General features: G+C 43.4%; 1 protein-coding gene across 1 annotated transcript; it reads left to right on the forward strand.

Moving 5' to 3' along the window:
* The first annotated feature begins 4,008 nt into the window (after window positions 1-4,008).
* LOC129835689 (E3 ubiquitin-protein ligase TRIM7-like) lies at window positions 4,009-13,716 on the forward strand. Its single transcript, XM_055901426.1, has 8 exons — window positions 4,009-4,883; window positions 5,056-5,289; window positions 5,883-5,978; window positions 8,016-8,137; window positions 11,456-11,567; window positions 11,746-11,893; window positions 12,114-12,140; window positions 12,942-13,716. Exons 1-8 carry the CDS (start codon window positions 4,260-4,262, stop codon window positions 13,496-13,498), a joined length of 1,920 nt encoding a protein of 639 aa, XP_055757401.1. The 5' UTR covers window positions 4,009-4,259; the 3' UTR covers window positions 13,499-13,716.
* The last annotated feature ends 760 nt before the right edge of the window (window positions 13,717-14,476 follow it).

Raw genomic sequence — 14,476 nt, forward strand, 5'->3', positions numbered from 1 at the left:
GTTAGAATGGATACTTCAGAGTAACATTCTGAAATGTTCTCATAGGATAGATGCTTTGGCGCTTGTCGGTATTCTCGTTCTAGGTTTACGTAATTTCTAGCTGCAGACTAGTAATTCTTGTGTCACCTAGAATTTGCTCCTTCTTCTGTAGTGATAAATAGTCTCAGAGTTTAACCATTTCCAGCCGTGTAGCCAAAACTACAGCTGCATGGTCTCCGTGGAGTATAGAATTGTGGCCATTCCAATGTGGGGACTCTGTCCCGGCGTTCTCGGAGTTAATGTATATTTTGTAGGAAGTGGGTTTTATACTCTGTGGAAAAAGGGGCGGTTCGATGACACCTAATGAGATGTCTGGCCTCACGGGTGTGTGGCCACTGACTAATCTTTATATGAAAATCCATACTCATTTAGAAGGTTAACATTACATATTTTCACAAATAGCTTCATGTTTAACTTCTACTTCATCACAATCCCGGATCCGGGAGCACCCCCATCAGTAAAAAAGCTGACTAGCATAGCCTAGCATAGCGTCAATACTAGCATCTAAATATCATTAAATCACAAGTCCAAGACACCAGATGAAAGATACACATCTTGTGAATCCAGCCATCATTTCTGATTTTTAAAATGTTTTACAGGGAAGACACAATACGTATTTCTATTAGCTAACCACGATAGCAAAAGACACAACTTTTTTTTCCCACCATTTTTTTCCTGCATAGGTAGCTATCACAATTTCGACCAAATAAAGATATAAATAGTCACTAACCAAGAAACAACTTCATCAGATGACAGTCTGATAACATATTTATTGTATAGCATATGTTTTGTTAGAAAAATGTGCATATTTCAGGTATAAATCATAGTTTTACATTGAAGCCACCATCACAACTCTCACCAAAGCAACTAGAATAACTACAGAGACCAACGTGAATTACCTAAATACTCATCATAAAACATTTATGAAAAATACACAGCATACAGCAAATGAAAGACAAAGATCTTGTGAATCCAGCCAATATTTCAGATTTTTTAAGTGTTTTACAGCGAAAACACAATATAGCATTATATTAGCTTACTACAATAGCCAACCACACAACAGCATTGATTCAAGCCAACAATAGCGATAACGAATAAACCAGCAAAAGATATTAATTTTTTCACTAACCTTCTCAAACTTCTTCAGATGACAGTCCTATAACATCATATTACAATAATACATATAGAGTTTGTTCGAAAATGTGCATATTTAGCGGCACAAATCGTGGTTATACAATGAGAATAGTAGCCAAGCTGCCAACAAAATGTTGGGAGAAATCTTGTACGGCCAGAACGCTCAAATCAACCTTACTCCTCGGCCCGAACGTCCAGTGTGTGCTCCGAGAGTGAAACAGTCTGAATTTAAAAAATGACAATCTGACAACACTCTGAATTTATGAGAGCAGGCACTCCAGCATCAACTTCTGGTAGAGAAGTAGAAAAGGCAAAGAGCTAGTACACTCAACTGAAAGTTTGGTTACACTACAATTAGGGTGTGGAAATGTAATGCCCCTTAGATATTAATTTAGAATCCTCCAATCCACTTATGCTGTAGCCTACTCCCGACCGTCACGTTGTGCAGTGCCATATTTGGACACACCTACTCATTCCAGGATTTGTTTTTATTTGTACTATTTTCTAAATTGTAGAATGATAGTGAAGACATCACAACTATGAAATAACACATATGGAATCAGTTAAGAACAAATTGTTATTTACAAGGACAGCCTACTCCTTCCTCTCTGTCGGGGAATTGAACCCCAGTCTCCCGCGTGCCCTGCACTCATGACACAGGGAGTCTTTAGATAAATAGCCCAGTACTATACTGCCAACCGTCACATTGTACAGCACCATATTTTCTCTTCCTTCCTAAAGAAAACCCAGAGGTTTTTTCGTTTTTCTTGGAATAGAAACACCATAATATGAATGAAATTAATTAAGCAAGTGTAACGGATGTGAAATGGCTAGCTAGTTAGCGGGTACGCGCTAGTAGCATTTCAATCAGTTACGTCACTTGCTCTGAGACTTAAGTAGGGTTGCCCCTTGCTCTGCAAGGGCCGTGGCCTTTGTGGAGCGATGGGTAATGATGCTTCGTGGGCGACCGTCGTTGATGTGTGCAGAGGGTCCCTGGTTCGCGCCCGTGTCGGGGCGAGGGGGCGGTTTAAAGTTATACTGTTACACAAGTACCAGTAAAAAGTTTGGACACACCTACTCATTCCAGGATTTTTCTTTATTTTTACTATTTTCTACATTGTAGAATAATAGTGAAAACATCACAACTATGAAATAACACATATGGAATCAGTCTCCCGCATGCCCTCCCCATCTCTGGTAATGCCCATATGGAAGACTATCGAATGCTTCTCAAAGATGCTCTCTGGTGGTCAAACTAGCACTAACTTGCATTAACAGAAATAATGGCTCACGATTAAATGACGTGCCACAGAATGCTGCAGCAGCATGCAGGGTGTGCCGCTGTATGACGCAACTTTTAAAGGAGGAACCACTGTGTTTATGACCTTTGTAAAACCTGACGTGGGAGAGAGAGAGAGGGGGGGCACAATATACACCCAAAAGGCCATGTGTTGACATAACTTACATCTAAAGTGAGAGATACGGCATTGTGTGATGTTGACGTTCACATTTTAGTAACTTAGCAGACGCTCTTACCCAACAATTTGGGGTAAGTGCCTTGCTCAAGGGCACATTGACAGATGGTTCACCTAGTCGGCTCGGAGATTCAAACCAGCTTTCGGATACTAGCCCAAACCTCTTAACTGCTACGCTACCTGCCACCCGGTATGTCTATTCTATGTTACTAATTTTTGTGTTGAGTGTATGACCCAATCCTACAAATGTTAATCAATGAAAAAGTGACCTAGGGCTGTAGGCAAAGAATGATAAAACCCATTACCTAATAAAGGGTTAATCTTGTTCCCCTTTGTGCACAGTGATCGTGGAAGTATAAATTGGTAAATGAGGTGAAGAGGCGGAGGGAGAGGGGTATATTTTGGGGAGTGGGGCTGTTGGTGGCAACAGTGTCATGTGTCAGTGTTGGTCAGAGCAGGGACTGTCTACAGTGGTTCTCTACAGCAGCTGCCTTCTGGTGAGCGTTCCCATATCTCTCTTTTTCTCTGTCTCTATCTGTCTAGCTCTCTGTCTGTCTATGTCTCTGTCTCTCTCTTTCTCTGCACGTTTTCTCTCTACCTCAACTGCTTCAGCAAGAATACACTTAAGATATTGGGAATTCTATCATGTATTTTTGATTGTTTGTATTCGATCAGGACAGATGGGAAACAGTTTAATATCGTAGATAAGGTGAGGCTTCAACTAATGCTTGGTCTCAGCTGTGGAAATATCTTGATTGTGTACTACAGGCGGATTGGAGGATGCATATGAAAACAAATCATTTGTAATTATCTGAGGAGAAAGTCTCTTTGTGGTTATAATAATAACAATCTATTTTTCCTCCTGAAGTTAACACTCATTCACTTATGTAAAACCATTGGATTGATATACCAGTCATCTTTCAAATCCATGAAGAGAAGTGCACATGTCTGGAGAAAGAAGAGCTTATGCGGATGTACCCAAGTTGTTTATGACAGAGAAAGCAGAGCAGATCTATGAATAGCCAACCTTCTATCCATGGTGTGTATTCCAAATGGCACCATATTCCTTTTATAGTGCACTACTTTTGACTAGAGCCATGTGGGCACAAGTCAAAAGTAGTGCACTGCATAGGGTATTATGGTTCCATTTGGAACGCAGACCACGTGTTCATAAATGCTTGTTGTCCAAATTCCAAAGCGGGTGGGCCAGGGGTGCACATAGTTTTAACATGCTTGCCTAGTCTATTTAACATGGGGGATAATTCAAGTAATGAATGCCCACACGCTTATCAACAGATCTCGCTTGGCTCGTCATCAGAAGTGGTGAGGACCGCATTTGTTGTTAGTGTTATAATACAAATTCTTCAAGAAACACTGGAAATTAATATCTAATATTCTGGTTTGAGAAATATATTTTGGAGACGATATTAACATCCATCCATACTTCATGAAGACCTTTTTGTTTTAAAATACACCTGATGTTACTGCCTGCTTTATGGCCCGCATCTCACAGGTCAGATATCACAGGTTGGACAACGATCCCAATGTCAATAAAGTGTCACAGAACACTGCAATGTAAAGTGTGACAGTGCATGGTGTTCTCTGCCAGCAATGGCTTACCTTGCAGGAAATAATGGAAATCTGGCGGAAGAGCAGGTCCACTGTTCCATCTGTCTGGACGTGTTCACCAACCCTGTCTCCATCCCCTGTGGACATAACTTCTGCCGCTGCTGCATCCTAGACTACTGGAAGACCACCGCCCTGTTCCAATGCCCCATGTGCAAGAAGACCTTCTTCAAGAGGCCCGACATTAGCATCAACACTGTCCTGAGGGAGATTGCAGAGCAATTCAAGGACATCAGGGTTAGCAATGCAGAGCGTCTCCAACAGCAGGAGCTGAAAGAGGAACGTGAGCTACAAAAGAAGATTGAGGAACAAAGAAAGGAGCAGGAGGAGAAAAATATGGAGCAGGAAACTAAGAAGAAAGAACAGCAGGATCTGGTTCAAAAACAGCAGAAACTTCTTCAGGAGCTGAGGCTGAATCAAAAGATGCAGAAGCTACAGCTGCAGCGAACGACCAGCCAGGAACCAGAGAAATTAATGGATTCAAAACCAGAGGAAAGGCCAAAGGCCCCACCAGCCCTTGCTCCGCCCTCTCCACCCCACACTCCCTGGGGCGAGGTTTCTTGTGATGTCTGCATGGGTGATCGCATGAAGGCTGTCAAGTCCTGCCTGGTGATATACGATTCTTATTAGATTTGTTTGTTGTGTTTTGGATAATATATAATTTATGCATTTCTTGTCTGTTATATTTTGATGATGATGAAGATTATTCAAGTTGATTGTTCTGAAAAGCGCTTAACAATTGTAATAATTTATTATGATTATTATTATGAATTATTCGTAGGTGTGTCTGACCTCGTACTGCGAGGAACACATGAAGAACCACAACACCCGCTTCACTAAGCACAAGCTGATTGAGCCTGTGGCTAACCTGGAAGATAGAATGTGTCCGAAGCACGAGAGGCTCCTGGAGCTCTTCTGTAAGAAGGACCAGATGTGTGTGTGTGTGCTGTGCACCGAGACGGACCACAGAGCCCACTATACTGTCCCTGTGGAGAGGGAGTGGTCTGACAAGAAGGTGAGAGGAATCCCCTAGACTTGAGATTAAATCCTAACACCCAATTTTCTCTTAGTCATGCATTGATGTCAGTGAGAGAATGGAAGTTAGGATTTGCCCCATAATGTGCAAACACTATACTGTATCTGAACGTTTTGAGAATGAATTGCAGTTTATTGAATTGGTTTAGAATTTTCGAAGACATAGCAACTCTTCTGATGTCAAGGCCTGATGCACATAGCATGGAAAGCAAAAGAGTATAGTCTAATCCTGATGTTGCATCACATTATGGCCAGAAGATTTCAGACATCTATAGTCCACTACTAATTAAACCGACAGACAGTGATTCCCATTGTGGTTGTAAAAGTAACTTTCAGAAGAGATCAAGTTTATTTGTTACTTAAATACACCAATAAAACACTACAATTTGTGATGCTTAGCCCTAGATTTTATTGGAAGAGAATATGCTGCCTACCCTGAATTCCAGTCTGCTTGTGCTATCATGCCAAGTCCTTGTTGGTCATTGTCAACATGTTGTATAAGCAGATCTGGGACCAGGCTATAGACTGCCTGCTATAAGATTAATTATCTCTCACCTACGTTTTCCACATCAGGCTCAGCTGAAGAAGACAGAGATTGATGTACAGCAGATGATCCAGGAAAGACTGAAGAAGGTGGAGGAGATCAAACACTCAGTGGAGCTGAATAAAGTGAGTTATTTGGCTGCTATGAAAATGGTACCCTATTCCCTACATAGTGGACAACTTTTAACAATACGGGCCCTGGTTAAAAGGTACCCTGTTCTGTACATAGTGCACTACTTTTCATCACAGCCTTGGATCCTGGTCAGAAGCAGTACTCTATAGCATATAGGAAACAGAGGTTATATAATTGTATTTATTTTTTACCTGTATTTAACAAGGCAAGTCGGTTAAGAACAAATTCTTGTTTACAATGACGGCCTAGGAACAGTGGGTTAACTGCCTTGTTCAGGGGCAGAACAACAGATTTGTACCTTTTCAGCTCTGGGATTCGATCCACCAACCTTTCGGTTACAGTCCCAACACTAACCACTAGGCTACCTGCCGCCCAGTTGTCAAGTTGACAGTTGGGATTCGTACTGTACAAGAGATTAAATCATAGATTTATCAGGGATATATTTTGACAAACATTGTAGGATGAACTTGTGGATGCCATTTCTTTGTCTCTGTGTCCAATATGAAGGGAGTTAGAGGTACTGTAGTTTCGTGAGCTAATGCTGACTAGCATTAGCTCATTACGCTAACGCTCATGAGCAATTGAACTAGTTAGCCACTTCCTTCAAATTGCACGCAGAGACATAAAAATGGTACCCACAAGTTCATCTGACTCTAGGGAAGTAGATACAGGGCCTCATTGCCAAAATCCTGAAGGATCCCTTTAAGGACCAGGGTTGACATAATACACTGCTGGATTCTAGGATATAATTTAGCTTTGTACATCGGCCCAATGTGGGGGGCAGGGTTGACACAATACACTGCTGGATTCTAGGATATAATTTAGCTTTGTACATCGGCCCAATGTGGGGGGCAGGGTTGACACAATACACTGCTGGATTCTAGGATATCATTTAGCTTTGTGTACATCGGCCCAATGTGGGGAGCAGGGTTGACACAATACATTGCTGTTGGATTTTGTAGGGTAGATCCGTATTTTAGCTTCAAAGTATTTTCCTTCCTTTATCGAGATGTAGAAAAACACACAATGTAAATGTATCCTCCTCAGGCAACCTAAAGGTCATCTGACAGAAGGGGTGGATCTCAATAACGTCCTGGCACACTCAAAGCCAACACTTCAGCCATAAAGACCAAAGGCCTGAAGGGCGCTGCATCCCAAACGGCCCCCTATTCCTTATGTCGTGCACTACTTTTGACCAGGGCCCTGGTTAAAAGTAGTTCACTTATTAGGGAATAGGGTGTCATTTGGTGTGCACCCTGGACCTCTTGGCAGGGTTGTAGTGTTAACCTTATTGATGTGCTTACCACAGGGCGTTAGACAAAATACTGTAGTATACTACTGCCGCTGCAGCTGCTGCTCAAGAAATGTTATCCTCTTCTACACTCTAGAGGGGTGTCCCAATACAGTATAATAATAACATTGATGATACCCAGTTGCTAAGAAGTAAGCAATATTCAGACGTGTAATAATCAAATCAAATTGTATTTGTCACATGCTTCGTAAACAGCAGGTGTAGACTAACAGTGAAATTAGTGGCCCCTTCCCAACAATGCAGATAGAAAAAATTGAAAGATAATAACATAGGGAATAAATACAATGATCATTTACTCATTGTAACACTGCTCTAAAATGGTTTTTACCATGTTATGAAGTCTAAATATTGTGAAGTATGATCCAGTACCCAGAGGGAATACCATAATATATACAACTAGTATGCACACTGTTGTAGTCACAACTGGGGTTACAAAATACCTGAAACTTTCAATAAATTCCCTGGTTTTCCAGAAATCCTGATTGGAGATGTCCGGATTTCCTGATTATTCCCTTCTGATTCCAGGAATCCTCCAACCAAGAAAACCAGGGAATTTATAGAAAGTTCAAGGAATTTTGCAACCCTAGTCTTAATTATGCAATTACAAATATGTAAATACCATGTAACAATGTATAATAACATTGTAATTACTATGGTATAAGTGGAACCCCAGAATGCAATACTGCTTCACCTTAAGTAATAGTACTCCCTGCTATAGTCCAGCGCCCAGAGGGAGATCGAGGAGAGCAAGCAGATGTTCCAGGAGCTGATTCACTCCATCCAGAGGACCCAGACTGAGCTGGTGCTGGCCATCGAGGAGAAGCAGAGCGAGACAGAGAGGTGTGTAGGGGAGGTACTACAGTACCCTTAATGCTCTGTGTCGTGTATCCGGTGTTATCTTACTAAAGAGGTTCCTGATGGAGAAAATGGCGCTGACAGATGGCAGCTCTGCTTCTAGCTCCTAAGCAACTTTTCAGTATTTTGTTTTTTTTGTCTGTTATTTCTTACATTATTAGCCCAGAAAGTGTTTTGTGTTATTACATACAGCCGGGAAATAACATTTGGATATCAGATCGGCGGTAACTCACCAGCATTACGACCATAAACATGACTTTCCCGAATTGGATCCTTTGTTCGTACCCCACAGGGCAATTTAGCTTATCCCAAAGGCTGCTCCAAGACGCCACCGGCAAAGAAGAGGTATTCAGAGTGGACTTCTAGCCGACTCAGGATGCGTGCACACCATCCACCACTTCAGAGTATTTTACTAGCTAATGTTCAGTCCTTGAACTATAAAGTAGACAAGCTCAGGATGAGGATCTCCTTCCAGAGAAACATCAGGGACTGTAACAAACTTTGTTTCATGGAATCATGGCTCTCTCCGGAAATATTGTCCCTGTCCATATAGCCAGCTGGGTTCTCAGTACATCGCGCAGACAGGAATAAAGAACTCTACGAGAAGAAGAAAGGAAGCAGTGTTTGATTCATGATTGATTACTCATGGTGTGATTGTGATAACGTACAGGAACTCAAGTCCTTTTGTTCACCCAACCTAGAATATCTCACAATCAAATGTCTACTGTATTACCTCCCAAGAGAGTTCTCTTCGGTCACAGCCATGTATATTCCCCTTCAAGCCGATACCATGCCGGCCCTCAAGGAATTACACTGGACTTTGTGCAAACTGGAAACCACATGTCCTGAGGCCGCATTTATTGTAGCTGCGGATTTTATCAAAGCAAATTTGAGGAAAACGCTACCAAAGTTCTATCACCCTTTTGACTGTAGTACTCGCGCTACAGAAATTCTTGACTCCTTTCCGGGATGACTGCAAGGCCCTCCCCCTCCCTCCCTTCAGCAAATTAGATCACGACTCCATTCTGCTCCTCCCTTCCTACAGGCATAAACTCACACAGGAAGTACCGTGCTAAGTTCTTTTCAACGCTGACCAATCAGAATCCATGCTTCAAGATTATTTTCATCAGGTGGACTGGGATATGTTCCGGGTTGCCTCTGAGAATAACATTGACGTATTCACGACAGGGTAACTGAGTACATCAAGACGTGTGTAGGGAATGTTGTTCCCACTGTGACTACCTTGACCAAAACTGTGATAGATGGCAGCATTCGAACAAAACTGAAAGTGCCAACCACCGCATTTAACCACGGCAAGATGACTGGAAATATGGTCCAATACAAACAGTGTATTTACTCCCTCTGTAAGGCAATCAAACAGGCAAAACATCAGTACAGAGACAAAGTGGAATTGCAATTCTATGGCTCAGACACGAGATGTAGTATGTGGCTGGGTCTACATACAATCACTGGCTACAAAGGGAAAACCAGCCACATCACGGACACCGACGTCTTGCTCCCAGACAAGCTAAACACCTTCTTCGCCCACATTGAGGATAACACAGTGCCACCGACACGGTCTGCTCCCAAGGACTGTGGGCTCTCGTTCTCCATGGCCGACGTGAGTAAGACATTTTAATCGTGTTAACCCTCGCAAGGCTGCCGGTCCAGACAGTAACCCTAGCCGCGTCCTCAGAGCATGTGCAGACCAGCTGGCTGGAGTATTTACGGACATATTCAATCTCTACCTATCCGGGTCCACTTGCTTCAAGATGTCCACCATTGTTCCTGTACCCAAGAAAGCAAAGGTAACTGAACTAAATCACCCTGTAGCACTCACGTCTGACAAAATTAAATGCTTTGAGAGGCTCGTTAAGGATCATATCACCTCCACCTTACCTGACACCCTAGACCCACTTCAATTTGCATACCGCCCCAATAGATCCACACATTATGCAATTGCCATTGCACTGCACACTGCCCTATTCCATCTGGACAAGAGGAATACATGTGTAAGAATGCTGTTCATTGAATATAGATCAGCCTTCAACACCAGAGTACACCAAGCTCATCATTAAGCTTGGGGCCCTGGGTCTGAACCCCGCCCTGTGCAACTGGGTCCTGGACTTCCTGATGCGCCGCCCCCAGGTAGTGAAGGTAGGAAACAACACCTCCGCTACGCTGATCCTCAAAACAGGGGTCCCACAAGGGTATGTGTTCAGCCCTCTCCTGTATTCCCTGTTCACCCATGACTGCTTGGCCACGCACATCTCAAACTCAATCATCAAGTTTGCAGACGACACAACAGTAGTAGGCCTGATTAACAAGAATGACAAAACCGCCTACAGGGAGGAAGTGAGGGCCCTGGCGGAGTAGTGCCAGGAAAAAAACCTCTCCCTCAGCGTCAACAAAACAAAGGAGCTGATCATGGACAACAGAGAGAGCACGCCCATATTCACATTGACGGGACCGCAGTGGAAAAGGGAAAGCTTCAAGTTCCTCGGCGTACAGATCACTGACAATCTGAAATGATCCACCCACACAGCCAGTGTGGTGAAGAAGGTGCAACAGCGCCTCTTCAACCTCAGGAGGCTGAAGAAATGTGTGTTGGCCCCCAAGACCCTCACAAACCTTTACAGATGTACATTTGAGAGCATCCTGTCGGGCTGTATCACAGTCTAGTACGGCAACTTTGCCACCCGCAACTGCAGGGCTCTCCAGAGGGTGGTGTAGTCTACCCAATGCATCACCGGGGGCACACTGCCTGCCCTCCAAGATGCTTACGGCACCCAATGTACAGGAAGGCCAAAAAGATTATCAAGGACGTCAACCACCCGAGCCACGGCCTGTTCACCCCGCTTTCATCCAGAAGGCGAGGTCAGTACAGGTGAATCAATGCTGGGACCGAGAGACTGAAAAACAGCTTCTATCTCAAGGCCATCAGACTGCTAAATAGGCATCACTAACCGGCTACCACCCGGTAACTCAACCCTGCACCTTAGAGGCTGCTGCCCTATATACATAGACATGGAATCACTGGTCACTTTCAATGGAACACCAGTCACCTTAATAATGTTTACATACTGTTTTACTCATTTAATATGTATAGGCTGTACTATACTGTATTTTAAATCCATTCTTTTACTTTTAGATTTGTGTGTATTGTTAGATATTACTGCACTGTTGGAGCTAGGAACACAAGCATTTCGCTAAACCCACAATATCGTCTGCTAAATATGTTTATTTCACCAATAAAATGTGATTTTATTTTAAGTTAACACTATGGTGTCCTGTCTCTACAAGGTGGTCCCAGGGCCTCATAGGGGATCTGGAGCAGGAGATCACTGAGCTACAGAGGAGGAATAAAGACCTGGAACAACTCTCATGCACAGAAGACCACATCCACTTCCTACAGGTTGGAATTATTTCATACATTCCTTTCATTGTCCATGCATAGCAGAATATATTTGTGTGGTACCCAAGCATCATGAGAATGACCACACATTGTAGAGTCTAGATACTGTAGAAATATGGCACACAAATATATTGCATAGGTAGATTGACTCACCGTTTTTTCATATCTCTCGCTGTAGAGTTTCCCAGCCCTGTGCAGCCCTCCAGCCACTAAGGACTGGTCTGGGACCAGGGTTCACTCTGAGGTGTGTGTTGGGATCATCAGAAGAGCAGTGTCAGAACTGGAAGAAACACTGGCTAAAGAAATTGAGAAACTGGTGGACACGGGTAGGTTTCTGATTCCTCTTTACATGAGGTCCACACCTTTAGGGGCGGGTTCCAGGACAGATAGTCTAGCCTTAAAATAAAAAACATTTTCAATGGAGATTCCCCAAAGACTGTGCTTTTCGGTCCAGCAATAGGCTTAATCTGTGTCAAGGAAACTTTCCCCCCCAAAGTTCTATATTGCAAATTATACATTGATATTGATTATTTCTTTATTTTACAGAGCTGAAGAGAATTCCAAAATACTCAGGTGAACATTTTTCTTTTCCCTCTGATCCATAGATGTACCTGTGAAATTATCCACAATTCTAGTCCTTAAAGTCACAAGCAATATTGTAACTGGTACAATTGAAGCTGTTGATAGAAATTTTCCGTAGATGCAGACCTAGGATCAGTTTACCTTCCCAGACTAGTGGTGCACGGTTAGCTGATTGTTCACCTGCACCTGCCTGAAATCGCTAGTAACCCATCCGCAACCACCCGACTATATGTGATAAAGTGAAAAGCAAAGGCCCACACCCGACCCTAAAACGCTAAAATAGAAACTGCACTAGGCTACAGTCAGAGATCTCAGAATGATTTTTTTGACCAGTGGAGCAGTTTTTTTTTATTGTCTATGTTTCTGCTTATGATTTTAGGACATTTCGGTAGGCTTGTTAGTCAACTTGTCTATAATCAGATGCATGCAGTTTATTTTTTGCCATTCTAAATGATATTGCCCTAGAAAAGGTCCCCCCCCCCCCCCCCCCCGGGTGCACGTTTTGGTTTTTGCCCTAGCACTGCACAGATGATTCACATAACCAACTCATCATCAAGCTTTGATTATTTGATAAAATCAAAGTGTGCAGGGGAGTTACACATAACTGACCTAAGAACAGTTGGCAGGTGCAATTGCATCCTATTCCTATATATTCCACACATCTATAACACCTTTACCAGGTCTCTCCTGAAAAATGTATATTGAGACTAACCTTTGTTTTTTACAGTACTTTCAATGTAATTTCATTGCATTACATACTGTAGCTCACACATTTCTCCTCCCCATTCTCAGTCGACCTGACACTTGACCCGGACACAGCCAACCCGTGGCTCCAGCTCTCAGAGGACGGTCGACAGGTACGACACTTCGGGGCGTGGCAGGACCTTCCGGACGTCCCAGAGCGTTTTGACACCGTGGTCATTGTCCTGGGCTGCGAGGGCTTCAGCACCGGGCGGCACTACTGGGAGGTTCAGGTGGGAGACAAAGATGACTGGTACCTAGGCGTGGCCAAGGCGTCGGTCAACAGGAAGGGCCGGATCGCCATTAGCTCCTCCCAGGGATACTGGGCGCTGGCCATGAAGAAAGGTCAGGAGTATAGGGCCTCCACGACCCCGCCGTTACCGCTGACCCTTGACCCCAAGCCAAAGAGGGTCGGGGTGTACGTGGACTGTGAGGAGGGCCAGGTGTCATTTTACAATGTGAGGGAGAGGAGTCATATCTATACGTTCATGGAGGACAGCTTTAAGGAAAAGTTGTTTCCCTTCTTTTATTTGTACTGTTGTGATAAACAGTCGGATACCATGGTAATCTGTCCGGCCAATGAGATGACTCAGATCAAGCAATGCTGAGAAAGACTGCAATTCTGTGTGCAGAAAATACATTTACAAATTATCTTGGTAGGGAAACCATGTCCGAATTATATATATACAGTACATTTAGAAAGTATTCAGATCCCTTGACATTTTCCACATTTTGTAACGTTATTCTAAAATGTATGAAAATGTTTTTTTCCCTCATCAATCTACACACAATACCCTATAATGACACCCCACTCCCCCCCCCCCCCCAAGAAATAAAATGTATTAAAGGTAAAAAGCTGAAATATCACATTTACATAAGTATTCAGACCGTTACTCAGTACTTTGTTGAAGCACTTTTGCAGCGATTACAGCCTCGAGTCTTCTTAATTAAGTATTACGCTACAAGCTTGGCACACCTGTATTTGGGGAGTTTCTCCCATTTTTCTCTCTCAAGCTCTGTCAGATTGGATGGGGAGCGTTGCCGCACAGCTATTTTCAGGTCTCTCCAGAGATGTTAGATTGGGTTCAAGTCCGGGCTCTGGCTGGGCCACTCAAGGACATGGAGAGACTTGTCCTGAAGCCACTCCTGCGTTATCATTGGCTGTGTGCTTAGGGTTGTTGTCCCTTTGGAAGGTTAACCTTCGCCCCAGTCTGAGGTCAGGAGCGCTCTGAAGCATGTTTTCATCAAAGATCTCTCTGTACTTTGCTCCGTTCATCTTTCCCTCAATCCTACCAGTCCCTGCTGCTGAAGCACAATATTGGTTTCATCAGACCAGAGAATCTTGTTTCTCATGATCTGAGAGCCTTAGGTGCCTTTTGGCAAACTCCAAGGAGGCTTTCATGTGCCTTTTACTGAGGATTGGCTTCCGTCTGGCAACTCTACCATAAATGCGTAATTGGTGGAGTGCTGCAGAGATGGTTGTCCTTCTGGAAGATTCTCCCATCTCCACAGATAAACTGGAGCTCTGTCAGTGACCACTGGGTTCTTGGTCATCTCCCTGACCAAGGCCTTTCTCCCCCGATTGC

The sequence above is a fragment of the Salvelinus fontinalis genome, chromosome 36 (assembly GCF_029448725.1).
Source record: "Salvelinus fontinalis isolate EN_2023a chromosome 36, ASM2944872v1, whole genome shotgun sequence".
Classification (NCBI taxonomy): Eukaryota; Metazoa; Chordata; class Actinopteri; order Salmoniformes; family Salmonidae; genus Salvelinus; species Salvelinus fontinalis.

Excerpts from the sequence above, each read along its gene's own strand:
- LOC129835689 (XM_055901426.1), top strand. The coding sequence starts at position 4,260 with ATGGCTTACCTTGCAGGAAATAATGGAAATCTGGCGGAAGAGCAGGTC. Across the intron at positions 5,979-8,015 it reads ACTCAGTGGAGCTGAATAAA|TCCAGCGCCCAGAGGGAGAT; the intron begins GTGAGTTATTTG and ends TCCCTGCTATAG. Across the intron at positions 12,141-12,941 it reads GAGAATTCCAAAATACTCAG|TCGACCTGACACTTGACCCG; the intron begins GTGAACATTTTT and ends CCCCATTCTCAG.